Source organism: Pseudorca crassidens, chromosome 7, assembly GCF_039906515.1.
Source record: "Pseudorca crassidens isolate mPseCra1 chromosome 7, mPseCra1.hap1, whole genome shotgun sequence".
Taxonomy (NCBI): Eukaryota; Metazoa; Chordata; class Mammalia; order Artiodactyla; family Delphinidae; genus Pseudorca; species Pseudorca crassidens.
The window spans coordinates 100,053,595-100,080,632 of NC_090302.1; the positions used below are offsets into that span (position 1 = coordinate 100,053,595).

At 56.7% G+C, this 27,038-nt stretch overlaps 1 protein-coding gene across 7 annotated transcripts; it reads left to right on the forward strand.

Moving 5' to 3' along the window:
- The first annotated feature begins 3,042 nt into the window (after positions 1–3,042).
- On the forward strand, positions 3,043–27,000 carry DMTN (dematin actin binding protein). 7 transcript variants are annotated; one of them, XM_067745075.1, is made up of 16 exons: positions 3,067–3,217; positions 13,654–13,859; positions 14,097–14,171; positions 14,564–14,719; positions 15,647–15,691; positions 16,031–16,130; positions 16,515–16,571; positions 16,826–16,978; positions 17,440–17,564; positions 18,186–18,291; positions 23,158–23,222; positions 23,395–23,443; positions 23,619–23,626; positions 23,808–23,873; positions 24,157–24,237; positions 24,372–27,000. In XM_067745075.1, exons 2-16 carry the CDS (start codon positions 13,842–13,844, stop codon positions 24,483–24,485), a joined length of 1,218 nt encoding a protein of 405 aa, XP_067601176.1. In that variant the 5' UTR covers positions 3,067–3,217; positions 13,654–13,841; the 3' UTR covers positions 24,486–27,000. The 7 variants fall into 7 exon arrangements, 1 of the variants encoding a protein (XP_067601176.1); XR_010945147.1 differs by lacking the exon at positions 24,372–27,000 and having other exon boundaries at positions 3,043–3,217; positions 13,804–13,859; positions 23,619–23,873; XR_010945146.1 differs by lacking the exons at positions 3,067–3,217; positions 24,372–27,000 and adding an exon at positions 5,070–5,372 and having other exon boundaries at positions 13,804–13,859; positions 23,619–23,873.
- Positions 27,001–27,038: the final 38 nt, after the last annotated feature.

Below are 27,038 nucleotides of genomic sequence, written 5' to 3' on the forward strand. Positions count from 1 at the left end.
ACTGCTTTGCATGCCCTTCTCCAGAATGCTGGCATGTCCAGACCACAGCCATGTCCTCGGCTCTACAGACGCCCCTCACTCTCCCAGGGGCAGTGGCCGTCTCTGCTGCCCCCAGCCCCTCCGGCCATTGACTTGCCCTGGCCTTAAGACACATATCACAGCTCGTCCAGAACTGTACTTATCTATGCTCGTGTCATGGTTCCGCTGGACAGCAAAGGCCTCAGATGTAGAACTAGTCAGTCTTTGCACCCCCCATAGTACCCAGCACAGTACGTTACACAGAATAAGTATTTCTTGAGGAAATAACCCAACTGAAGACCCAGAAAGAAGTCGTTGGCCATTGGCCCAGCACCCTGTGGTCCCTGAAGGTAAAGGTAGGATGAGAAGCCAGAATCCTGCCTCCAAGCTCCATGCTTAGGAGGACTTGGGCAGGAGGGGTCCTAAGCAGTTAATCCAAATATTTGTGTATTCCCTACAATGTATGACGATGTGCTAGCCCTTCAGTTAATAAAAAAAGATGGACAAGATAGTGTGTCATCCCCTGTCAAGCTCTCAAGACACTTGAAATTTAATTGGGGGGGACCAACCCATAAAAAGGCAGTTCTTTTGAGGACTTTTGGAAATCTGTCTCTTACCCCTAAGATAGCAAAGCAGCATTTGGTACATCCCCAAAGAGTGAAAGGGGAGAAAATAAGGACACTGCTGTGTACTGAGCTCCAGAGATGTGCCAGGCAGTGTGCAAGGTGTGCTCACATGGAGCCCCTCATTTTGCGGGGTGAGATTATTCCCGTGTTGTGTGTGGGCAGGCTCAGATGGAGAGATGTTAACTCATCCAAGATCACAGTCCAGATTCTCGCCTGTCTCTGTTTTGTTTTGGTTTTTTTTGGCTGCATTGGGTCTTCGTTGCTGCGTGCGGGCTTTCTCTAGTTGCGGAGAGCAGGGGCTACTCTTCGTTACGGTGCGCACGCAGGCTTCTCATTGCGGTGGCTTCTCTTGTTGCGGAGCATGTCCTCTAAACCCTCGGGCTTCAGTCGTTGCGGCACGCGGGCTCAGTAGTTGTGGCACGCAGGCTCTAGAGCGCAGGCTCAGCAGTCATGGTGCACGGGCTTAATTGCTCCGCAGCACGTGGGATCTTCCTGGACCAGGGCTCGAATCCATGTCCCCTACATTGGCAGGCGGATTCTTAACCACTGCGCCACCAGGGAAGCCCTCTCACCCGTCTTTTAACACCTCGAGTGGGATGTTCTCCACTCCTCAGCCAGGCACGGTGGGTTCTGGGATGTACGTGGGGCAGGGGCACTGGGAAGGGCTGGGGTTTGCTTGACCTTGAAGATAGGAGCAGGATTTCCGTCAGCAAAGAAGACCCACCAGGGGGCAATATTGAGAGTGAAAACAGCATGAGAAGAAGGGCTTCAAGGCAGGAAAATGTGAGGTCAGTTGTGGGAGTGGGAGGGCGAGCAGTCGATCGGCTTGGCTAGCACTGAAAGTTTGCAGCCAGAAGTGGCAGGAAAGGATTGGGCCACGTTATGGAGAGCTGGGTGTCTGCTGTGACAGGAGGAGACAGTGAGGGCCTTCAAGAAGGGGAGTGACCAGACGCGATTGTGGGGTTGGGGTTCAGGGGAGAGGCTGGTCTGGTGCAGCTGCTGGGGTTGAGGCTCTGGGGTCCAGGAGTCAGACAGTCCAGTGATCGGAGGTGGGGGACGTGTCCTCCAGACTGATGGGAAAGGGTCACTTGGAGGCCCTCGTCCTTTCTTTTGTTCTGCTGGCCCAGTTCTCTGTCACTGTCCCTTCTTAGGTGCACAGGTGCCCAGTCAGCCTCTCCAGGAGTTAATGTTTAGACCTCCCCGGGCAGGTCGGTGCAGGGGGCGGGGCAGGGGCAATGGAGTGAGACGGAGAGAGGACAGAGAAATCTACGCACAGCCCCTGGGGAGGGGACAGGCGGCAGGGCCAGCGTCTGGTCAGGACATCTGGCAGCGGTGACCTTGCTGGGGAAAAGAGCCAAGAACTAGGTATCCTGGGCCTGGGACCACCCGCCTGAGAGGGGCAGGAGCCCCAGCCCCCTGCTGTGGACGCACGTGCCCATCCTCAAGCCTGAAGGCGCTCCTGAGCCTAAAGGTAGCTTGTGCTGTTAGCAGCCTGCTGGGTTGGGTGCGGCCAAGCCGTGCCCAGGAAGCCCACCCCGGGGCCTGGGCTCACAGGCACCTGGTATTCAGTGTTGCCTGCTTCTGGGGGGAAGCCTGTGCCTCCCCTGTCCTCCCAGCCTATTGGGGTGGCAGGCAAGCAGTGGGGGAAGACCGACCGTTCAGCTGGCCTTGAGGAGTCTGGGGTCTTCCCAGGAGGAGGGGGCTAGAGGCAGAGTAAGTCTCCTCATAGGGCGAGGCCAAAGATGAGGGGGAGGCAGAGCCTGGCAGGCGAGGGAAGGGTCTTCTGGCCTGGCTGTGCCCTCCCACGTCCCTCCCAACACCCTCCCTCACCCCCACCCCCCCACACATCAGGATCCCTCAGCAAGGAATGACCTTGACAGCTACCAAGCCTCAGGTCGACAGAGGGAGCCCTAACTCTGCAGTCGCCTTGGCTCCAGGGCTGGCTTGAGGGGGACTATTCCGCCCAAGGTGCTCTCCCGCCCCTGGAGGGACATGCCTATGGAGAGAGGGGCAGTGGGAATGGGCCTTGCGGGACTGGAAGAGTGCTGTCCCAGGCTCTGACCTTCTCAGCCCATGGCCCACAAGCCCGCCCTAGCCACACCCGGGACCTCTCCTTCCTGCCAGAAACCACCCTTCGACCCTTCAACATAAGCCGTCCCTCCCTTGTTCCTATCGCTCTTCCCAGCTCCACGCTGAGCTTTCTGGAATGGGGGACGTGGCCCAGTGCCTCCCAAGACCGGCCTGCTACCTGGCCCTGAATTAAGGTTCTCCTTAGGCCGCCCCAGGAGCCAATCCCAGAGCGTTACGGAAGGAGAAGGAACGGGAGGGTTGGGGGGGCTCAGTGGGAGCCCCGGTTCCTGAAGCTCCCCCACCCCCACCCCGGCACCGAGGCCCCCTCCCTCCATTGCTGAAGAAGAGCTACAGCCGCCTCCTCCCCCCTCCCTGCCGCTGCTGCCTCCTCGGCTGAGCCGGCAGGTTGTCTTGGCAACGGGAGGCGGAGAGGAGATGCGCTGAGGGATGGAGGTGTATGTCACCGAGGAAGCTGCCGAGCCCCACGCCCCAGGCCCTTGAAGGTACCGCAGACCCCCTCCCTTCCCCTCCCCCTGCCCTCTCCCCTAGGCTTCCCCACTCTATCCAGAGTGCTCATTTCCCTGAGGAATGCCCCCCTCCTCCCAGCCCAGCGACTCCCACCCATTCCTCCTGAGCCACCTCATTCCAGGCCCCTGTCCACAGCTGTCCTTCCTGGCAACCGCTCATTCCAGCCCTGCCTCTGGGGACCCTTGCACCGGAAGGCAAATATCCTGGAATGGGGTCTTGGGGGGTGGGTGGCGCATGAAAACAGGGAAGGAACCAAGATAGTGGGGAAAAAATCAGGAATCCTAAAGGGCTACCTGGCACTTGGTCTCCTGGAGAGGGGGAGGGAGGCTGTGCAGCACTAGGGTGGGGACAGGGCAATAAGGGTGGGGTTGAAGGGGCAGAAAGCTGAGAGGCCGGGCTGGTTGTCCAGAAAGGCCTGGTTCCCCTCTGCTAAGGCTGTGGCCCGCTCCTGCCACATCAAAAGTGCACCTCCTCCTGCATCATCTCCTGGCCTTTTTTTCATGGGTCGATGGAGCCTGTGTTTCTCTCCCACTCCCAGGCTTTCTAGTACCTTTCCACGGGCCCCTCTCCCGCCTCTGCCGTACATGCAGCAGCTGAGCCCAGATTCTTTCCACCCTTCCTCAGCCACTCGGCTACCTGCCTTTTTCATTTCTCCTTTCTTTCTGGAGCCCATCCTTCAGGATTCATTCTTCTCTGTCTCCCACTAACCCAGACACATCCCCCCCTTCCTGGCCCTACCCGTCCTCGTCTCTTTGAGAAAGAGGTCCCAGGGCACACCCTCACCTGTCCTCTCAAGACCCTCCCCGCTGTGGTTTTTCCATTCAGACACCCCAGAGCCCCCTCCCCAGATTCTAGATTTCCCCAACGACAGCTGATACCATCAGCTGACCAGCTGTGGGCAGCGGTAACCAGGGCAACAGTAAGGGCTGCCTAGGTAGGCAAGTCTGCACAGAGGTGGAGAGGAGGCCGTGCTGGGGCCAGGGTCAGCTGGCCGGGCTCCCTCCCCTGCTCCCGGAGGTCACAAATGAACCAGGCTCTGCTCTAAGCCCAGAGGGAACGAAAAGGCCAATGACAGGGGCCTGGAGTCATGGAGGTTTTCCCAGAGACATTCCTGTAGTTCAGTGCTGGGACCTGGACATCACCTGGTGAGAACTTCTCTTGAAGACCCCGCCTTGGAGAGAGATGGGGGTCCTTCCCACTCACCACCACTGTGCTCTGTCCCCGGGGGATTTGAGTTACCCAAGGGCCAACCCGGTCTCTTGTGCTGAGCACCTGGTTTCTCGAATCTTCCCATTCTATGCTCCCCAGGAGAGGGTTAATCCTTGGGTAACCAATTCTGGCATCTAGCCCACACCCCTGCCCCTCACCATCTATGCGCTTTTGCACCCCAGGGAGGCAGGGACCCCAGCGGCCTCTGTGGTGCTGGTAGGTGATGAGTGGGAGATAGAGGTGCTTGGGGAAAGCGGGTGTTGTCACCCCTCTGTTATCAGTAGAGCCCCTTCCCCCTGACTCAAACTCTGGCTGTTGAGGAGGCTGGAGGGGCTGTGTGTGTGAGCGTGTGTTGCAGGGCTGGGGGTGGGTGTGGGAAAGGGAAAAAGGCCAGAGGCTGGCCAAGAGTCTGCTTCCGATTCTGCTTCGTCATGATGCCCAGTTAATGGTCCTCTTGTTTGAAACGGATTGAGCTGCAGCAAGCGAGGTGGAAGAGCAGACACACAAACACACACCCGCAGGCCAGTGGCCACACGCTATCAGCTGGAGGTGGGGAGGGTGCAGGGGTGGGTGGGAGCCAGCGGCCCGCCCACCTGGCTGCCCGCCCGCCCCGCCCGGCCTGCCCACCGGCGCACACACCCGGCCCGGGGATTGCGCGCCAGGCTGGCGGAGAAGCAGGGTGGCGGCGAGGGGGTGGGGGCCTAGAAGGGTAAGTCCCCTCCTTCGCCGGCTGCCCACCCACTCACCCACCGCAAGCCAGCTTTTTTTCTTGTTATTTGTGCTCTGGGAAAGCACGCCGGGCTCCTGGAAGAGCCGCCTGTTACCTGGGCTTTCAGGAAAAGCCGCAGCCCCGGGATCTGCGCCTGTCCCCGCCCCCACCCCGGGGCCTCAGAGCATCTGGGCCACCCTGTCCGGGAAGAGGTAGGTGGCAGGGTCTCCCACCTGTCTTCCCCTCTGTGGGCACTTTGGCCACAACAGCTTCCTAGAAGTGAGGCTCTGGGTGGTGGCAGGGATCCCGGGGTGGGGGTGGGGGTGTCAGCTATGGCCCCTTGTTCAGTGGGAGAATGGGCCGGACCCTGGGACTAACTGGGTTTGATGTGACCCAACCTCCTTCCGATTCGGGGAAGAGGGGCTGGGGTGTCACATGCTGCCACCCGGGGACCCCTTCCCCCAGCTGTGCTGGTCGGAAGTCCAAGTGCTTGCGGGGTGGAGGCTGTGCCTCGAGTAGGCTAAGAGCTGGGCCGTCTTTGCTGAGTGGTGGAAGGGAAGGGGGCGTTGCCGTCTCCCGCCACCGTGCCACAGATGCTCCTGTTGTGGGGGGAGCAGTTCACTCAGAGGCCTGAATGCCATTGGTGTGAGGACGGCTCCTTGCGGGGAGGGGCTGAGGAGCCTCCTGCTAGCCCTTAGCCGGCCAGGCTGGGGTGAGGACCAAATGCAGAATGAGGCTGGGTGGCAGGGCATGGCCACAGGCCTGACCACGATGCTCTCCTGGTGCCGGCTGTTGAAGTGCTTGCAGGGGCTGAGGGCCGAGCAGACACGCAGGCCTCCAAGGATCGAGGCGCCCCCTTGCTAGCTCTGCCCCTCCCTTGGCCTGGCAGGCCAGGCGCCCTTTCCCGGGCAGGCGCACCCGGTGGTTCTTTCCCAGGGCGCTGGGTTGCCGAGTTGCGAGAGGCACGGGTGTAGGAGAAGGCAGGCAGTCTTGCTTTGGGAGGGGGTGGGGCCCAGAGAGCGCCCACGGGATGGGTAAGTGGGCGCTCCGTGCCAGGGACGGGGTGTCAGCACGTGGGGTGGGTGGCTGTGAGCGTGGAGAACCGGAGCCAAGGGGAGGATCGGTGGGTGGCGTGAGTGGGTGTCACAGGCACCGCGTGTCAGCGTGGGGGGTGCCTCACTGGGAGAGCGGGGCCGTGCGTTCTGCAACCGTGTTTCGGCGGGGGCTGCCTGCGTGGGTGAGGTGCCCGTGCCCACGGGGGAGGCTGGCCTCCGCGCTGCTGGCCTCGCTGTGGCCACATGTCCAACGCCGGGGCCAGCCTGTCCACCTGGGGGTGCGGGTCCGAGGAATTCCTCATTCAGAGCTCATACGTGTGTGTAACGACCAGAAGAGGGACGCCCCCAGGATTCAGAAAGCTGAATTTGGGAGGCAGTCTCCCTTGCATCTCCCCCAGCCCTATCAATCAACTGGTACAAGTGACACCACAACCCACCAACAGGACCAGCTATAAATAGAGACCAGAGCAGGAACAAGCTGAGGACCAAGCAAACCTAAGGGGCTGGGAGGGGGGACACAGAAAGAGGGCCTTCTTCAGGGGTGTGTAGAGAGAGGATACAGAAACCCAAGCGAGAGTGCTAAGAGAAACTGTGTGACGAGATGCATATTTGTCGGGGGGAGGAGGAAAGAAGGAAGGAGGCGCCCGGGCCCACTCCTGCTGTCATCAGAATCAAACGGGGAGCAGGGCCTTGAGCAGGTGGGTTCCCGGGCTGGGACCCTGATTCTGGGCCCACCTGCCCCTGCCTGATGCTTCCCCAGAGTGCGAGAGGGTGCTGTTCAGGGTTAGCATTAGAGGAACCCCAACTCTAGTCCTAGCAGATAGAGCAGGGCTTAAAAATGGGGGTGCGGGAGAAGGATAAAATGAGAGGAGGGGCGTGGGAGCTTCATCAGTCTTAGAAAAGGCGCAGGCGCAGGCTTGGCAGAGGTTAAGAGATGTTCTGATGAGCCACCAGCCGGAGCAGGGCGATTTTGGGGGCGATTGTGGGTGCCCCCTCCCCACGCACACACAGACACAGACCCCACCCTCAGGGCATGCCGGGGGGTCTCCCCTGTTGGGCTGGTCTGCTCCCACCCACCTTTCCCCTCTCCACCCTGGTATGCTGTTTTGGGAACTGGTGACCTAGCTGGATCCTGCCTTTATTTCTGGCATTGAGTTGTTGCCACAGTAACTGCGGGGGTGGGGCTGGGAGGGAGAGAGGGTGAAAGGGAAGCAGAGCTGAGGGAAGAAAGATGAAGAAAGGAAAGAAAAAGGGAATGGAAAGCAGAAATAGCGAGATGGGGCCCGGAGGCACAAGGCAGGCAGGCACACTCTGAATGAAACTGGTGAAAAAGGAGAGCGGCGGAATGCTTGCCCACCTGACCCCCAGCCCACTGGGCCAGCTCAGCCATTTCGCAACTCGTTTACTATCTGCAAGGCCGGCCTCCAGCCCGGCTTGTCCCTGCCCCAGGGCACAGAGCCCGTGGCCCCCAGCGTCTCTGCTCTTGTCCACAGGCCAGTCCAACGAAGCAGGATTCTGGTGGCTCCACGGTATAAGGTTAGCGCACGGGACCCCAAACCCCAAGTTCAGATTAAAGTGAGATCCTTGGGGACCCACTGAAAAGAGCATTCATTGGCTTTGACCTGAGACAGACCTGGGTAGGAATTCCAGGTTGGCTTCAATGGGCCGAGGCGTGGGGGGCATGGGGGGAGGCAGGTCAATCTCTCAACCACATTTTCATCTCCTAATTGGGAGACATGAGCTTTGGTGAAGCTAGAGAGGATGGGTGAAAGTCCCTGGCCCAGAGCAAGTGATGGTTGGTTTAGAACAGGGCGGGAAGCTGGACTAGAGGATACCAGGCTGCGGTTCTGCCGGTTGAGCCTTCATTTCCACAAGTTGAGGGAGCCAAGGCCGGCTCAGCCCCTACCTGTAGCGGGCGCCCGTGGGAATGGGTGGGCGGGCCTTATCATCAGGGCCGAGCGGCTCCAGTTGCCATGGAGACGGGGCGGGCGGTGTGAGGTGGGGCCCGGCTGGGGGCTCAGATAAGGCGCGGCTGCACAGCTGGGGTAGGGTGGGTCCGAGATGGAAGAACTGGGCGCCGCCGGGGCAGCTGAGATGGCCCTTCCGCCACCTGGGCTGGCCTTCCTCCGCAGCTCTTTCCCTTTCCTCCCTTTGCGCCCTCCCTTCCTGCTGCAGTCTGCCCTCTCGGTCTGTCCACGGGAGGCGGCCCGGGCCTGGGAGCGCACATGCAGAAACGTGGGGTGTGCACGGGTGCGGACGCGCGAGGAAACTGGCTTTGGGGGCGGGGCTACGAGTGGGTGGAGGAAGCTTATGCGGGGCGTGATGTGATTTGGGAGAAGGCAAGAACAGTCTCTCCCTTTCTTTCCCCTCCCCCCTTTCCCCCTCCCCTCCCTCTCTCCCTCTCCCCCACCCCACACTCCTACTCCACCCCAAAACATTTTCCCTGATGGCTTAATATTTAACGAGTAAGACCTTCACTCATCAAGGTTAGCCCCAAATTAAAATGCCATGTCCCTGGAAGGGTAAGACATTAACAATTTCCGCAGCGTGCTTTCTAACACACCAGGCGCTGGTGTGCAGGTTCCTGATGGAATGTGGCTCAGGGCAGAAGGCGAGGAGACCCAGCCTAGGGGATGGGCACGGGGCTGTGGACAGCTGTGGAGAAGAAGGGGCAGGGGACAGAGCAGGGACATCATTATTCTGAATCGTCTTTCCGAGTGGCTGTGTCTGTGGGACAGTGGTCGTGCACAGGCGAGTGGGGGTCTCAGTGCAAGACCTTGTAACCTGTGACCTGGCTCATCTTGGACCCCTCCTCTCCCTCCCTGGGCAGTGACCACTCTGAGAGGCAGTCATTACCCCACTCTGTACCCACCCGCAACTGGTGTTCGAGGGCAGGGTGCCTGGACCACCTCCAGGTTCAGCCTGAGGCTCCAGGACACGTAGAAGCTCTCCATTCTCCACCCCTCCCCCGTGCCACATTCCCCCCCCCCCCCGCACCACCGCCCCTCCCCCGACTGTTCCAGTCCTTTCTACTCTCTTCAGTCTCTGCCTAACCCACCTGTAGGGTCTGTATATGACCTTATCTCTCACTTTTCCTGGGAAAATAGAAACCTCCCAATCGGCCTGCTCCAAAGGCCCCTAGATTGCAGTTACCCAACTTTCCCTTTCCTCTCCTTTCAGGGAAGCTCAGGCTTTCTTTCCAAAGGTAGTCCTTCACTTGGGCCTGGACCCAATCCCTCTCCCCTTCCCCTGCTGGGACCTTCCTGCCTCAAGTGCCCCCCCTCTCCTGCAGCCACAATTTCTTTTCTACTCTTCACTCTCCACTGCCTACAAACGTGTTCAGGTCTCCCTTTTCCTAAAAAACCTTCAGCCAAGCGCACCTCCTGCAAAGTAACTCTCCTAACCCCCTCCTGCCCTTCTGTCACACTTCTTGGAAGTGCCCCTCCCCCCGCCTGTACACCCTGGCCACCTCTCCCCACCCCCATCCCTATCAAGGAGGCCTCACTATTCCTCTGCAGATGCTCTCAGAAGCCACCAGGCCTTGACATCCAAAGTGGCGAGCTGTCACTCCTTTCTGCATGTCTTGCCTTCTCTGGGCGATGGACTCCTGGCTTCATGACATTCTTTCTCAACCCCCCATCCCTCCCCACAACTCTCTCTCAATGTTTTTGGCACACTTACTGTGTAGTAGGTCCTTTACTAAAAATACAAAGAATCACTAGATACACTCCCAGCCCCTCAGGGACCTGGCCATCTAGTCTTCCCCCTCCCTTTCATGCCATCTCCAGCTCCCTTTTTCTTCGAGTCCCCTAGCGTTTCCCAGGATGCTGGGTTTTGACCTTCTTTCTCCCTCGGCAACCTCATGGGGCAGACTACCACCTCTAGCTCAAATGGCTCCCAAATTTCTGTTGCCAGGTACTGCCCCCACCTCAGCCTCAACTGGCAAGAAGTGAACTCATTGCTTCCCCTTCTCCTGTCATTGCTACCTGTTCCTCCCCAGCGGTGAGGGGTGGGGGCGGGGGCGCTGTCTCCAGATCAAGTTCTGTTTTGCACATTCTGCCTCTAGGATTCCTCCCACTTGGCCCTTTCCATCTTGGGCTCCAGGCCCAAGTCTAGAGCCTCACAATCCCCTGCCTGAACTACTGCCGTAACTTCCTGGCTGGTCTCTCTGTGGACCGCCTCTTCCTGTCTATTCCATCTGCCAGCCTGCAGCCTGATTCATTTTCCCAAAGCACTGCTTGGATCCATCACTTCTTTGTTTTAAATGTTTCTAAGCATTCCATAGCGCTAGTTGCCCACAGAATACATTCGGAATCCCCTAGTCTAAGTTCAAGGCATCTACAAATCTGGCCCCCAACCTCCTGCCCCAAATCAGTCTCAACCTCATGAGCTCCACGGTTCAGCCGTATTTGCTGTCTCCAGACAGACCCAGTGCTTCGCCGTGTCTCCAGTTTCCCTCATGCTGCTGTCTCTTTCAAGGATCCATCTTTTAGTTTTTGCATGATCTCACACCGGGCATCTTTCAAGGCCTGCCTTAAACACTTCCTCCTCTAAGAAAACCTTTTTATTTTCCCCTCTTGACACCCAGCAGGAGTGATTCCTCTCTCCTGTGACCTCTCACAGCCCTTTATACTATCTTATCAGGCACACATAATTTTCTGCTTTGCATGGGCGTTATCTATACATATGGCCTCATTTCTGGAGGGGCGGCTTAGCTCCTTCGACTCATCTTTCTGTTCTCCACAACACCACAACGCTCTGTGGTCATTGCAGAACAGGTGCTCAGAAAGTAGTGAATGAATGGATAAAACAATACGTGACTGGGTGGGCGGGTGGATGTATATGGGTGGATGAATGAGTGTTTGCCTCTTGGCTAAGCCAGTGTATAGCTAGTTTGACAATGTCTGTTAACAAAGTAAAGACGAAATAGGAGTGAGAGGGAGCTAACAGCTCTTTGAGTATGTACTAGAGTTTATTCCAGTCCTCACACATCTAGTTAAAAGCGTTACAAAGTGAGTGTTAAGAAAGCAAGAGAAGGATGAAGCTCTGGGATGGAGCCCTTCCATGGGCACCTAGTCACCAGTGTGACTCTGATGGCCAGAGTCTTGTCTTGGAGAAGCCTTGGCTCTAGAATTCCAAAAAGACTTGAGAACTGTGGCAAATGCTAGTCTATCCCCACAGTGAACCTGACACAGTACTACGGAGGCACTACGAAGCATGCCAATGCTGAAGACATAGTCACTGTCACCTCCACGACTCTGGACAAGTTTTTAACCTCTCCGAGCCTCGGTTTTCCTCATCTGTAAAATAGGTCTACCTTATAGGATTGTTGTGGGGATGAAACAAAATAATCCTTATAAAGTGCTTATCAAAGTACCCAGCATGAGCGTTCAAAACATGATAGCTATTATTATTGTGGTAGAAATTAGCAGTCATTCTAGTTAGCGAGAAAACATGTCAGGCAACATAATCAAGGACTAAGTTATATGCTTCTCTTTTTAAGTCCCACTGGAATTCAGAGAAGAGTTTGTCAATGCGGACTAGAATAATAGGGGAGGCCTCCAAGAGGAGGAGGGTTTAGCATGGCCCTTAAAGGATGGGTGGCATCTGGGAGATGAGAATAGTGCAAGAGCGTGCGCAAAAGCAGGGAAGTGGGAATAAGGGCTGCTGGTGCAGCAAGTAGGTGGTGGAGACACAGCAGAAAAGCGGCCTGATACAAAGTAACAGGTGATAAAATTGGAAGCACCAATGACCTCAAGTCTTTCATGACCTTCTGTGGCAGAGTGGCTACAGAAAGCCATCTAAGGTTATCAGTCCTCAGGGAGATAGAAATAATAAACGCTCTACATAAAATCTATGTTTTAAACACTTCACATGTTGTAACCTACCTAATAGTCAGAGCAACCCTATGACACAGATACTATTACCACCCTCCATTTTATGGATGAGAACGTGAGGCACAAAGAGGGTAACTTGCCCAGGGTCACACAGCTTCTGAGTAGCAGAGTCTCCTCTCCCCAGGCATTCCCGTCCAGAGTCCATGCTCTTAACCACTACATTATTGCTGCCTCTTTCCTGTACGTTCTGTAGTCATCAGCTCTCTTCACTCTACGGCTTACTGCCAGCAGTTGGAAGACAGTTCCACTGCCACCATCACGTCAGAAACTCAGCCAGGCGTTCATTGAATGGTTATTTTTATTTATTTATATAAATTTATTTATTTTATTTATTTATTTTTGGCTGCGTTAGGTCTTCACGGCTGCACATGGGCTTTTTTTAGTTGTGGCGAGCGGGGGCTACTCTTTGTTGCGGTGCGTGGGCTTCTCATTGCTGTGGCTTCTCTTCTTGTGGAGCACGGGCTCTAGGTGCGCAGGCTACAGTAGTTGGGGCACACGGGCTTAGCTGCTCTGCGGCACGTGGGATCTTCCCGGACCAGGGCTCAAACCCGTGTCCCCTGCATTGGCAGATGGATTCTTAACCACTGCGCCACCAGGGAAGTCCCACTGAATGGTTATTATGTGTCTGGTCCAGGGGTGTGTGGGGAGGATGGGAGGGTTGCTAAGGGAGTTACTGAGGAAGGAGACCTGGGCTGTGGCCCCAGGGAACTCCTACTCTACTGCTGCAGACAGGACTCAACTTCTTAGGAACCAAGAGAGGGCAGTGCCAGCCTGGAGGCCTTCCTGCTGAACTGGGGGGCCCTGACTTGCAGCAAAGTAGCACTTCAGAGGGCAGCCTCAGCTCGAGGACTCCGAGATGGTGGGGAGCTGGGACGTGGCCTTGGCCCCCAAGGTGTTTTACCAGATGCCTGCAAGTGGGATTGCCTGCTGTACAGGGACAGGCACATGGGGGTGTGGCTCCCTCCAGCCGCCCCCTCCCTTCTCCACTGGGAGAGCGGCAGCCCCCAGCCAATGACCTGAGCGCTTCCCACCAAAACGCCTTCGCTCTGTCCTCCCCTCCCCCTATTAACGTCTCATAGTGTTACTAAGTCCCTCTGTGTTCAACCTTTCTGGGCTATGAGAGAAGTGTGGCACCGTGGACATAGACTGAGGGGAAGGAGGTCAAGGGCACCAACACAGCGCCAGGGAAAGGCCACGGCAGAGGCCGAGGCGAGTGAGAACCTGGGCCTGAAATTGACCCGCAGCCCCGGCAGGGCAGGTGTGAGGAAGCAGGGATGTGTAGGCTGCCCCGGGAACGGCTGAGCCCTGCCGTCATTTCCTTTCCAGCCAGAGAACAATGGCTCAAAAACTAGTGCAGCCCGTCCACCTTCCCGTCTCGCCGCGGGCCACATGCGATCTCCGGTCCCCGAGGCTGAGCGAACGGAAAGCCGGAGCCCCGCTCCCGGGAGACACGCAGGGCCAGAGGGGGCTGCCCTCGTCCCCGCCCTCTGAGATCGCGGGGCTTGACAGCCCCGGCTGGCACGTTCTCCCTCCCCTTCCAGGCCCTGCACTCGGCCAGCAGCCTGGAGAGTCACCGAGGGATGAGGACGCCACAGCCCGGGGGAGCACCCTTTCTGCTCTCGCGGCCCCGAGCGCGCAGCGCCCAGGAGCCGGATAGAGCCTGACGCCCTGTCGTCTCCCCTCGCGCACAGGGCTCTGCGAGTGATCCGGCCGGCCAGCTCCCTGCTGCATGGAACGGCTGCAGAAGGTGCGCGGGGCTACACCCACGCCGGGGCAGTGGGGTGCCGGGGGCACGCGGTGGGGGCCAGGCTCCCCGCGGAGGGTCAGGTCGGGAGTCGAGGATGCCACCTGGTGGTTGCCCGCGGCGCCGCACCCCGGGGCCCCAGAGGCCTAGAGAAGCCCTCCCCTGCCCCAGCCCCCTCCCTCCGGCCCGGCCCTGGCACCCACACACATTCCCACCCGCCCGCCTTCTCGCTCTCCCCAGCAACCACTTACCTCCCCTGGGAGCGTCAGCTCCTCCCGAGGCTCCAGCGTTCCGGGCTCTCCCTCCAGCATCGTGGTGAGTACCTCTTGGCCACCAGCACCCTCAGGCTGGGAGGAGGGAGGGGTGGGGCGCACGCCGGCCGCCGGGCAGCTTCACTCAAATGATGATGGTCCTGCCAGGGCTGGCAGGCAGAGAGAACCCCAGACCCAGAGAAGGTTCTGCACACCCCCTCCTGCTGGTCTGGTACTGTCTCGTTGTACCCAAAGGGCTAGGTGAAGGACTATCATTGTTTTAAGGTGACACTCTAAACCTTTTAAATGACAATAATAGAAATATTAACTTACAGGAGCTGACATCTAAAACGGCCGCCCATCTTCTTCCTAATAAATTGCAGGTCTGGCTTGTAGGGCCAGTATTCTAAGGGAGGCTTTTGACACCTCTGTTCCATGTGTACCATTTCCCTTCAGGCCAAGATGGACAATCAAGTGATGGGCTACAAGGACTTGGCTGCCATCCCCAAGGACAAGGCCATCCTGGACATCGAGAGGCCTGACCTCATGATCTACGAGCCCCACTTTACCTATTCTCTGCTGGAACACGTGGAGCTGCCCAGAAGCCGGGAGGTAAAGGGTGGGAGGTTCCTCTTGGACAGGACTTGGGGGAAGGGCTCACCCAGCCACACTGGGTGGGAGGCAGAATCCCTCTCATGCTTTCTTTCCTGGAGGCCAGACTTCAAAACAAGAAGGGGACCTGTGCACAGGAATCACCAGTCAGTTGGTGACCTGGGTATTTGTGCAGAGCAGGCAGAGATGGGCTGGCGGCTGGAGGCTAGCTCCAGGTGGAGAGCAGGGGAGGCCATGTTTGAATGGTAGCAGCACAGAGCGGGGTCATGTAGGAATGGGGTGGGACTGGGCAGAAAGTGAGCAAATTTGTGGAAAGCGCTCAGGAACACTGAGCTCGGAGGCCGGAAGTCCTAGCTGAGTGTGACCTGTGTGACGGTGTGGTCTCAGTTTCCCTTCCTATAAAATAGAGGTGAGACTTTTACCCGTCCACCTCACCAGGGAGTCAAATGCATGAGATACCGGAGGACAGGTACTTTGTACACTGTGTTGGAGAAAGGGGCAGTGTCATGGCTGAGCAGAGAGACGGGGCCAGGCTGTGGGGAGACTTAAATGATTGACAAGGGGCCCGGACTCCATCCTGGATGCTGTGGGTCTTGTCCCTTCCCCCTGTTGCTCATTGGCTCTGAGGTCAGAGCCAGAGCCCCTCCAGCTGGCCCTCAGAGCACATGCACACTGCTCCAAGATCCTCGACTTCTTCTGCTTCTTCGTGGGTCCTAGGGAAAGACGTAGGACCCTGTCTAGGGAGAGAGAGGACGGAGGGCCAGCCCTGGGAGCTGGCAAGGACGAAGAGAGAAGAGGTGGCCCAGAAATTGGCTGGGCAATTGCAGAGTTGAGTGTGTGGGGGGGTGAAGTGACCCACCTGGGGTCCTAGGGACAAGGGTTTAATCCCACCCTTGTGGCTCTGACCAGCCTCCTCTCCATTCACAGCGCTCGCTGTCACCCAAATCCACATCCCCCCCACCATCCCCAGAGGTGAGTCTGCCCCGCACCTGACACTTGCCCAGCCCTGCTCTGACCGGGCTCAACCCCCTTCCCCACACACGTCCAGACTGGGCTTGGCAGAGCCTAGGGGGTGATGGAATCAGTGGACCTTGTCCTGTCACTGGCCAGCTCTGGGTCCATCTACGTCTGACCCAGGATCTCTTTTAATCCTTTCTCCTGGGTCAGGCAGCATCAGCAGGTCGAGTCCTTGGATAGCCTTCCTCTGCCCTGGGGTTGGGGGCGTGTGTGCTAGGGTGGGAGGATGGAGATGGTGGAGGGGGCGGGGTGGGGGACCTGGGAGCTGCAGTGAACCGTACTTCTGCTCTGCAGGTGTGGGCGGAGAGCCGGTCCCCTGGAACCCTCTCTCAGGCTTCAGCCCCAAGAACCACTGGCACGCCCCGGACCAGCCTGCCCCATTTCCACCATCCTGGTAGGTTTTGGTGTCAGCATGGCGGCATCCTTGCCCTAGGTCCTCTTTTCTTCCTTCAGGAACCCAAGCCCTTTACTCTTAGTCCCCCACTCTCTGGAATACATGCACACCACAGAACTGGCCAGACCCCCAGATGCCGGACCCCAGGCAGAGCTCCCAGAGGTGGTGGGCCCTGCTGCATCCTCCCTCCCACCCAAACAGAGAAGTGCAAAAATCCCAACCCCTGAGGGGTAATTTCAGGATCTCTGGTTCTGTCTTGACTCTTGGCAGGAGCCCCTGAGTTTCCTGCCTTCTCCCAATCCATGTCTCCATTCCCTCCTCTGACCCAGCCTCCCCGCCATCCTCATAGCCTCCTTCTCATCCATTCTTGCTCCCTCTCCACAGAGACCACCCGCCCAGATTACAACATCTACAAGAAGCCACCCATCTACAAGCAGAGAGGTGAGGGTTCCCCTGACCGACCAGAGCCCCCTTTTCGCCACGTGCCGGGAGGCTGTCCTGAGGGTGGGGGGGTGATGGGAAAACAGATGTTCATAACAGCATGTACACTGCCCTGTGCTCTTCCTTGTGCATTGCTTTTACACCCAGGAGCTCACAGGTGTGAAGAGGGAGAGAGGAGGGAGTGGGGGGCTAAGGTGGGAGGTGGCCTCCGGGGGGAAGGGTGTGCCCGGGCTGACCTTGACCTCCCCCCGCAGAGTCCACAGGAGGCAGCCCTCAGAGCAAGCACCTCATTGAAGACCTCATCATCGAGTCGTCCAAGTTCCCTGCAGCGCAGCCTCCCGACCCCAACCAGCCAGCCAAGATCGAAACAGACTACTGGCCATGCCCCCCGTCGCTGGCCGTTGTGGGTAGGCGAGAGAGGCCCTGCCGAAGCCCCAGGAACCCCCCACCCCCCGACCTGCATGAACCCTCCAGGCTCCTGCTTCCCCCGTCCCCTGCAACCCCATCGCTCTTGGCGTAAGCGGCCCTGCTTGTTAGTCATTTAACCGCTTTCCGTTCATTTCTTTGGCCGCTCAACAGACATTTGTCGAATTTCTACTGTGTCCCAGGCTCTGTGATGGGAGCTCTGGAAAGAGAAAGAGGAATGAGATGAGGTCTTGGCCCCCAATCGCTTTCAGTCGTGTGGGCGTGTGTTGCCCACCCAGCTTCACCGCAAGACTAGAAAACGTTGCTTTTATTTTATAATAATGATTTGCGGTGTTCCCTTCAAGGTCGCAGCTCCGGGACATGCACAAAGCAACCCCTGACAGATGCTCGTTGAGCGCGCGGTTGATTGACTGATGTGCCCGCTTTGGTCCGTATTTCCCAGAGACAGAGTGGAGGAAGCGGAAGGCGTCGAGGAGGGGGGCAGAGGAGGAGGAGGAGGACGACGACGATGACTCCGGGGAGGAGATGAAGGCTCTCAGGGAGCGTCAGAGAGAGGAACTCAGTAAGGTAGCATCTCGCTGCCCCACCCGCATCCCTGGGCCGCCCTGGGGACAGAAGTTCCATTCTGATCTAAATGGGTACATGTCTGAAGAGCGTCCTGGTGAGAACATGTGAGGAATTCCCTTTCTTTGCCGGGATGTCAGGCTGCCGCTTTTGAAGGGACACTAGGATTGCATGTTGCTTTAGGGGGACACCGCTTACTGTTAGGGCCAAAAGCACAGAAAAGGGTGGTCCCGCCAGGGCCAAGCTTCAGCAGGCGGAGTAGTTCATGGGACGAGGAGAAAGGAGAGAGTAGGCTGCTGGCCTCCAGGGGAGGAGAGAGGGTGTAGAGAGTCACGGAAAGGCCACTGATGGTGGCATGGGCCTGTGCTCTGGGCCTTGTGACCTGGTTTGCAGAAGCCCCTGGGGCAGAGTTACACTGAGCGGCTCTGACTCCTTGCTCTCGAGGGTGGCCAGACCCAATGTGGCCGAGCTTCTGACCGGGACAGGCTCCATGGGCTCCAGGCACCACACAGCCCCTCAGGAACTCTGTCCCCACTTCTGCCTGGGATGGACCCAACTCTGAACCTTTTGGGGATGAGAAACAGGTATCGACGCCTTGGATCCATCTTCCTTTCTCCTTGCCAGGTTACTTCTAACTTGGGAAAGATGATCTTGAAGGAAGAGATGGAAAAGTCACTGCCTATCCGACGGAAAACCCGCTCTCTGCCTGACCGGACACCCTTCCATACCTGTGAGTGTCACCAAGGGGGCTCAGAATCAGCTGGCCAGACCCTGAGGCCAGAATCAAGTAGTCTGCTGAGTCTGTCTGTCACACGCCCAGCGCTGTGCTACTGTGGGTATAAGAGACATAGAAGTTTCGGTTGCTGGCTCAAGGCTCTGGCGCTCTCCTTAGGGCAAGAGTACCAGTCATGGAACAAGATGAGATGACAAAGGATGGCATCAGCTAAAGCAGAATTAGCACACTTTGTTTAATTCGACAAACATTTATTGGGTGTCTACCATGTTCTTGGCCCTGAGGATATAAAGAGTAAAACACTATAGTGCTGCCTTCCGGTAGCTTCTGGTCACGGGGAAAGTGACGTGAAAACTGGGGTGTCAGTGCAGCATAGCAGGTGAGAGGTACACTTCAAGTGCTTTGAGAGGACGCTGGTAGGGCCTGGGTTCCAGAGTTGGAGTCTTGAAGGACAAGACAAAGTGAGTGGGGGAGAAGGGCAGCACAGACCCCAGGGACAGTGTGGGAGCAAAGGCCAGGAGCAGCAAACATCCAGCCAGCAGAGAGGACCTCCAGGAGCCTGGAATTACAGCGCACAGAGCGTGCTCTGCGGTGGCTGGGGCTTTGGTGCCATGCTGCACATCACTGAGGCTAACCTGGGCTTCCTTCGAGCATGATGGCTGGAGAGGAGGGGGGCAGATCTGAGAAGCCCAAACTGGAAGCTACAAGTCCTCTTAAGAGCCTGGCCTCGGAAGCCACAGGGCATCCTTCTACTGCCTTCTGACAGTCAGAGCAGCTCCCAGGCCGCCCAGACACAAGGGAGAGGAAAGAGATTCTGCTTGCTGCTGAGAGGAACCACCCAAGGGCACACAGGCTGGGAGGTAATGTTGCGGGCCATCTTCAGAGGCAGTCTACCACACTTTCCAATCATCTGGGTAAGGGCTAAAAATATACATAGGTCCAGAGAAGACAGAATGGGTTTGAGAACTATACAGGCACAGTCTGTATAGAAATTGCCCCGGAATTACAATTTTTCATCTTTACGATGGTGCGAAAGCAATAAGCATTCAGTAGAAACTGTATGTCCAGTTTTGAATTTTGACCTTTTCCCAGGCTAGTGATGTGCGGTATGATGCTCTCTTGGCTTTTTTTTTTCTTTTTTTCTTCTTTTTTTTTTGGCCGCACCGTGCGGCATGCAGGATCTTAGTTCCCTGACCAGGGATTGAACACGCGTCCCCTGCAGTGAAACCGCAGAGTCTTAACCACGGGACAGCCAGGGAAGTGCCACGATGCTCTCCTGAGATGCTGGGCAGCGGCAGCGAGCCTCAGCTCCCCGCCAGCCACATCATCACGACGGGAAACAGCCCATACACTTACAACCATGCTGTACCCAGACCACCATTCTGTTATCCACTTTCAGTACAGTATGCAGTAAATTACATGAGAGGTTCAACACTTCATTGTAAAATAGGCTTTGCCCAGCTGTAGGCTCATGGAAGTGTCCCGAGCACGTTTAAGGTAGGCTGGGCTGAGCTCTGACGTTCAGTAGGTTTGGTGTATTAAATGCATTTTTTTTTTTTTTTTTTTTTGCGGTACGCGGGCCTCTCACTGTTGTGGCCTCTCCCATCGCGGAGCACAGCCTCCGGACACGCAGGCTCAGCGGCCATGGCTCACGGGCTCAGCCGCTCCGCGGCATGTGGGATCTTCCCGGATCGGGGCACGAACCCGTGTCCCCTGCATTGGCAGGCGGACTCTCAGCCACTGCGCCACCAGGGAAGCCCTAAATGCATTTTTGACTTAACGATGGGTTTATCGGGGCGTGACGTCATCGTAGGTCGAGGAAGATCTGTAGAGGAGATGGAATCAACTGGACTTAGTGGCTGATTGAATATGGGTGGTGAAGGAGAGACGAGTTGGGGTTTTTGTCTTGGGTGCTGGGTGATGACAGACCTGGGGCTGAGATCATGAAAGAGGCAGGTTTCGGGGGAAAGATGAAGAAACTGTTTTGGGATGTGTTGGGTTTTAAGTGCATGTAGGTGGGAGCTGAGTTTGACTGAGTTGCAAGCTTGAGGCGCAAGTCAGGGTTCAAGCAGAATCTTCAGCTTATATGTGGTAGTGGGACCATGAGAAAAAATCCGATTGTGTAGAAAAAGGGGAGGGAAGGGCAGGGTGCCGAGGGCTGTTCCTTGGAGAGCACTCACACTACAGTCCCCTTGGAAGGTTGGCTGGGAGGAGGTCAGAAGGGAGACCCAGCCTCAGGATGCGGGAGGCTGGCCTTGAAAGGGTCGGGGACTTGGCTTTGGGAGCAGGCCACATCAGAAGTTGAGGTTCGGGACTTCCCTGGTGGCCCAGTGGTTAAGAATCCAAGCTCCAACCAGAACAATTTCAGAAGTTCGGACAGGCGTGTCATTCAGACGTAAGGGTAACATTGAAATTAACAGTCACTTTCAAACATAAAAAGGCAATCTAGAAATCATTAGGAGTGAACATCTTATACACTTTAGGGGCTTCCCTGACGGTCCAGTAGTTAAGACTCTGCGCTTCCAATGCAGAGGGCACGGGTTCGATCCCCGGTCGGGGAGAACTAAGATCCTGCATGCTGCGTGGCTAGGCCAAAAAAAAAAAGAGAGAGAAGTTGACGTCGTCTGCTGAGCACACGGAGGGTGAGGCTTGGTGAGAACGGTGAAGGTTCGGAACAGCTTCTGCTGGGAAAGGGAACTGATGAGAGGCTGTAGGGGCTCTAGTGATGCTAAGGTACACGTTGTGGGCTTCATCTCCATAGCCTGCGGGCAAAAGGGGAGCCCTGGGCTGATGCAGGGTTAGAGTCTGGGTGCTGCTGAGTGTGGGTGAAAGTGGTTATGTACCCACCTATGGGTCAAAGGTCAGGGGGAAGTGGGGGATCAAGACACTGGAGGTTCCCCATGATATTGACCGGCAGATGTGCCAGGAATGTGGCTGAGGGAAAGCTGCGAACAAAAAAGGGCGCTGTGTTGGCTTCCCTGGTGGCGCAGTGGTTGAGAGTCCGCCTGCCGATGCAGGGGACGCGGGTTCGTGCCCCGGTCCGGGAAGATCCCACATGCCGCGGAGCGGCTGGGCCCGTGAGCCACGGCCGCTGAGCCTGCGCGTCCGGAGCCTGTGCTCCGCAACGGGAAAGGCCACAACAGTGAGAGGCCCGCTTACCGTAAAAAAAAAAAAAAGGGCGCTGTGCCCGTAAAGTGTGATACCCAGGCTTCAGTGTCAAAGCGAAGCGGTTGTGGACGACAAGATCCAGGGGCTGGCCACCGGAAGGGGTTGCATGCTGTAGAGTGGAGGTGAAAGCCACTGGCCTGGGGGACTCAAGGAACCGTTAAGGCTCATATATGGCTGGGACATCCATAGGGTCATCGAAATGATATTTCACCAGGATGATATTTCATTGTGGGTGGGAAGAGCTTCTAATAGGTCTTTTTAGAGAATGTGGAATAAACAGTTAAGGCCCGGAGAAGGAGGCAGAGAGAGAGAGATGCCCCGAAGGTTGGATTCAGTCTTCATGCTCCACCAGGATTTGCTAGTTAGGCAAAATTAGCTCTTTAATGTGCATTTGGCCTTGCAAAGTTGAGTAGCGAAATGTCTGCCTCAGTGTCACTGTTGGCATCCTTGAACTCGTATGGGATCAACGGTCATATGATTGCGTAGGTTACTCTCATAGCTGATCAACCTGAACAATTTCAGAATTACGGACAGGCGTGTCATTCTGACTTAAGGGTAACACTGAAATTAACAGTCACTTTCAAACGTAAATAAGCAGTCTAGAAGTCATTAGAGTGAAAATCTTATACACTTCAGGGACTTCCCTCGCGGTCCAGTAGTTAAGACTCCGTGCTTCCAATGCAGGGGGCACGGGTTCAATTCCTGGTTGGGGATGCCATGCAGCATGGCCAAAAATTTTTCAAAAAAACAATCTTATCAGTCAGTTGAGGGAGAAGTGTGTACTTATCACAAAAGAGAAGCGCTTCAACAATGAGGGCCGTGAAAGTAGACAATTCTCTACACAAAAATAAGAAGCATTAAGGGAAAAAAACCCACGAGGGTCCCCAAAACACATTTTGTTCTCACCAAACTTCCAAATAACATATTTTATTAAAACGTTTGAAGCAAACAATTCTTCCTTATACTTTGGAGTCTGTCCAGGCTAAACCTTCACACACAAAAATGCTGGTCAGAACAATTGCTATGCCATGCTAGCAATTTCTAGTCATTGGAGATGAAGGAATTTTGAGATTAGTGCAAACTAAGAATCCTTCTAGGAAAACCTGTTACCGAAAACCAATTTTCTTGAATTATAATCTGCAGTGCTTGAAAGCTTAGTGATATTATTGGACGTCGAGTTGAAAGTGACATCCGGTCATGCGAATGTCAAGTCCAGCGACTGCAGTACCATCTAGCAGCTGAAGGTGCTGGGGAAACTGCAGCTTCTGTTTTATAACATCGAGCATTTGAAATTTGATTACCAACATTGCTCAACATAAAATTGTAATAATTCGATTGTTTTGACTAAATTTTAGATTTCTTTTCATATTCCAGAGGTTCATTTCATGATGGTAAGCCTCCTCATCTGACCATCACTGGCTGACTATCAATTTGAACACTCGGACATTTGGCCCAAATGTCTATTTTGTGCACGTCTGTTAGAGAGAGGGGAGGCATTAGGGATAGTTCAGAGCTGCCAGCACAATGTCACCTGCTGAAGGTTACGGGCAGGAGCTGGAAGCCAACAGAGGCCCACCGGCTTCCCCCAAGTCCCCCCTCCACTGCCCTGCTCCTGGCAGGGAGGGCCAGGGAATGACCCTCTGGAATGACTGTCAGGCCAAAGGGTCTGAGACAGGGCCTCCTACTCTCTTGCAGCCTTGCACGTGGGAACATCGAAGTCTTCTTCCCTCCCCGCCTACGGCAGGACCACCCTGAGCCGGGTAAGGTCCCAGGACGGAGGTCACAGGCCTCGTGGGAAGAGTGTGCGTGTGGGGCCCGTGAGGGACTGAGCTACGTGGGCACCCGGGGCGGGGGGGGCGGCCAGACCTTTACAGTGAAGGGAGACGATGTGGAACGCTCCAGCTTCCTCTGATTCCTTTGTGTCCTTTCCAGCTTCAGTCCACAGACTTCAGCCCATCCGGGAGTGAGACCGAAAGCCCAGGTGAGAGGCAGGGCCGACCTGATGCTGGGAAAGGGGCTCAAGAGGCCCCTGGGGCAGCCCGTGTCTGCGATGTGGGCAGGGCTCTGTGGCTGGAGGTCGGGGAGGCTGAGCTGGCAGGTTTGGAAGCCTGCTGACCTCAGAGCTGCCTCTGAACAATGGCTCTTCTCTCCCACAGGCCTGCAGGTGAGTGCCTTCTGGAGGGAGACACGTGGAGCGCGGAAGCCACGGACAGACGGGGGACTGTCAGCGTTGGGGGAGGGGTGCGGGGCTACGGAGTCACCTGGTGAGGACATAAGAAGCCTAGGGTAAGGCTGGGGAGGCCTCCCTGCCCCACTCTGGCTCACTGCGGCTTTGGTCTCCCCAGAACGGAGAGGGCCAGAGGGGGAGGATGGACCGGGGGATCTCCCTTCCCTGTGTGCTGGAGCAGAAGGTGAGGGGCAGGGGCAGAGGCAGGGGATGGTGGGCAGGGGACAGAACCGTCTCTATCGGGGGCTGGCCAGCTTGGGGAGAAGCCAGGGAAGTGAATGCACTGAGGGGTCCTCCTGGCTGATGATGGGAGGGGCAGCACGGAAGTTGGGGGAGTTGGATGGCAAGATGGCATGAGCCCCCATGGCCCCTGCAGGCTGATAAGGGGGCCTGGGGAATGGAGGGGGTTACGCTGACAGGGACCTGGAAGAGCCTGATACTTACTGCCCGCCTCCCCTCCCCGCCAGATCTATCCTTACGAAATGCTGGTGGTGACCAACAGGGGGCGAACCAAGTTGCCTCCAGGTGTGGATAGGATGAGGCTTGAGGTACGCAGGGAGAATGTGCTGGGTGGGTGAGGGGCTACTGACGGGGCAGCGTCCCCTGCCCGGTGTGGGGGAAGGTGGCCCAGCCCCACCCTGTGCCTCCTGTCCCTACACTGCCGCTGTGTGTCCCCCTGCAGAGGCACCTGTCAGCAGAGGACTTCTCAAGGGTCTTTTCTATGTCTCCCGAAGAGTTTGGCAAGCTGGCTCTGTGGAAGCGAAACGAACTCAAGAAAAAGGCCTCTCTCTTCTGATGGCCCCCACCTGCTCTGTGACTGACCCTCACCCTTGCCGCTTCAGGGCTCTGGAGCTGGGGTCGCTAGACCCCAAAGCATCATCTCTGGGGGGAGCAGGGTGGTGGGGCAGAGGTGGGGTTGGCTCCGTTGCCGAGGTCGAGGGAGAGCAAGGCCTCTGCAGTGCTGGGGCTTGGGGACGTGGACCTCCTTCCCCATGATGAGCTAGGGGTGGGGGCCCCTTCTCTCATCCCTGGTCCTCGCTGCACAGGGCAAACCCAGCGTGCACTCCAGCACACGCAGAGGTAGTGTCTGCACCGTCTCCCTGCCCCCACCCCCATGTGAAGGTCCCCAGAAGAGAGTGATGAGACACGAACATGACACTTAGTGGTCAGGCCTGTCTGCTGTCCCGACCAATGGGTGGGAAGAACCCTCGGGCCTGGTAGGAGGCACGTGAGGGTGGGAAGCAGCCACGCAGGCAGAGAGCGCCCAGGACCCTGTGCACCCAAGCACTCCTCCGCAGCTCACCTGGGCCGGGTTCCCCTGCACCTGGGCCTCCCGCCTCTCAGCCTCCAGCAGGGAGGCCACCCAGCCCTCTAGCTCACCCTGTCCTCTCCTTGTGACCCCCAAGCTTCAAAGCCTCTTGCTCCAGCCCTGAGGCTTCCCTAGAAGCCTCGGCTTAGAGTGGAGATGTCGCCTATACAGACCCCCAGCCCAACATCAGCCTTCAGGCTGAGTCGGCTAGAATGCTACCTTCTAGCATCCAGGGCCCGGGCAGAGCCCAGGCCTTTGGGCTCCCCTGGACGGGATGCGGAGCCAGGCTGAGAGTCCTGGCTACCAGTTCCCACCCACACCCCTGCATCCCCCACCATGCTCTCTAAAGAATGTAATTTATTGGGGCACCCCCCAGCTGCTTTCCTCACCTAACTCTCTGCCCTACCTTAATCACGCTCCCAGCTTTTCTTCTCTCCAAATACACGTGTATATAATTATATATATATATTTTTGCCGGGGTCTGGGTTTTGTTCCTGCCCAGACCCCGACATCCCTTTCAGCCCTGTGTGTATGATGATGCTGGGGGAGGGGGACTCTGCTTGGAATTAAAAGGTTGCATCGGGGCCCCAAATCTATTTGTTCTTTATGAGCCGCCAGATCTGAGAGGGACAGGTGATGCCAGGCTGAGAAAAGCCACGGAGCGGGGGTTCAAATGGCGGGGTACACGGAGCTGGAGGAGAGAGAGCGATGGCACACATCCTACCCTCCCCCATCCCTGGGCCAGAAAAGCCGGGGGCAGTCTAGCAGGTCCTGTCTGCCTCCTCTCCTTCAGGGGCTGTGCAATGGTGACATGGATGAGGGGACAGAAACTCACACTCTGGAGCATGAATATAGAGCCAGCTGGGAGAAAAGGCTCTGCCCTTCACTGGGCCCCTAAATGCACCCCCTTGGCGGTCAGGCTCATCAGCAGCTGACATGGTTGTACCCCTCCAGGTCTATGATACTCACAGTTCAGTGGGGAGGCCAAACACCCAGTAAAGGTCAACTGTGTAGGAGTGGGCAGTGAGCTGATTGTCGAGGGTCAGGTGGGGAAAACTAAGGGGTGGAGAAATGATGGGGGAAATCCAGCAGGAGCAAGGGTCAAGTGGAGGCCAAGGGAGCAGGAGTAGCTTGGTCCTGGATGACTTGGCAGGACCGCCCAGGGGCAGTAGACATGGAACGGGCCTGCTGCAGTGGGTGGAGGGGGTGAAGACGGGACTGGAAGATCAGAAGGACTTTGGGTGTGAGGGCCGGCGGGGATGGGGCCGGCTCACCTGCGGGGAACAGAACCTGGGTTTGGGCACCTGAAGAGGTACGCAGTCCAGAGGACCCGGTGAGTTGGAGGGGGCCCTGCGTGTGAACCCAAGACTGGACCTGGCACCTGAATCAACTCTCCTGCCCGTGGAGGAGTTTCTAGCCCCTTTGGCTGAAACAAAAGCAAAGTGGATAAGAACTGCTCAAGTGTGAATGATTAAGCTGTAGGAGTTCTGCTACATGCACAACATTGATCGTCTTAACAAACTTGCGAGGTCAACGGCACAGGTCATCCTTCTCGAGAATGAGAACACCGTGGAAGAGAGACATTTCACAAGCCTGAAGCTACAAGCAACTAATGATTGCAGACTGGAAACACACATCCCAGTTTCTTCACTGCTAACCTGGGTCATTCCCAGTATAGACACCATTGCCTCTCCAGGGGCAGCAAAAAGAGGAATGGTACCCACACACACGTACCCAGGATTAGGTGTTCAGCAAAAGTTTGGAAGGCTTATCCCGTTCCGGCATGAGGGAAACGGGTGACGAGGCCAGCACCCCCCTGTCCACGGAGCTCCCAAGCTCTTGAGCACCAAGGGGTGTGAGGAGTGTTTGATCACAGTGCACTGGGAAATGTTTGTGGTGCGAGCAGACTGGACTCGAAGTCCTAAAGGATCTGAAGTTCCTGAGAATTTAGAGCGGCTCAAAGTGGAGGTCTGTCCTAAAATAAAACCTTGGTGATTATTTAGTCCATTGGTTTCCAAACCTTTTTAGTAGTCAAATCTT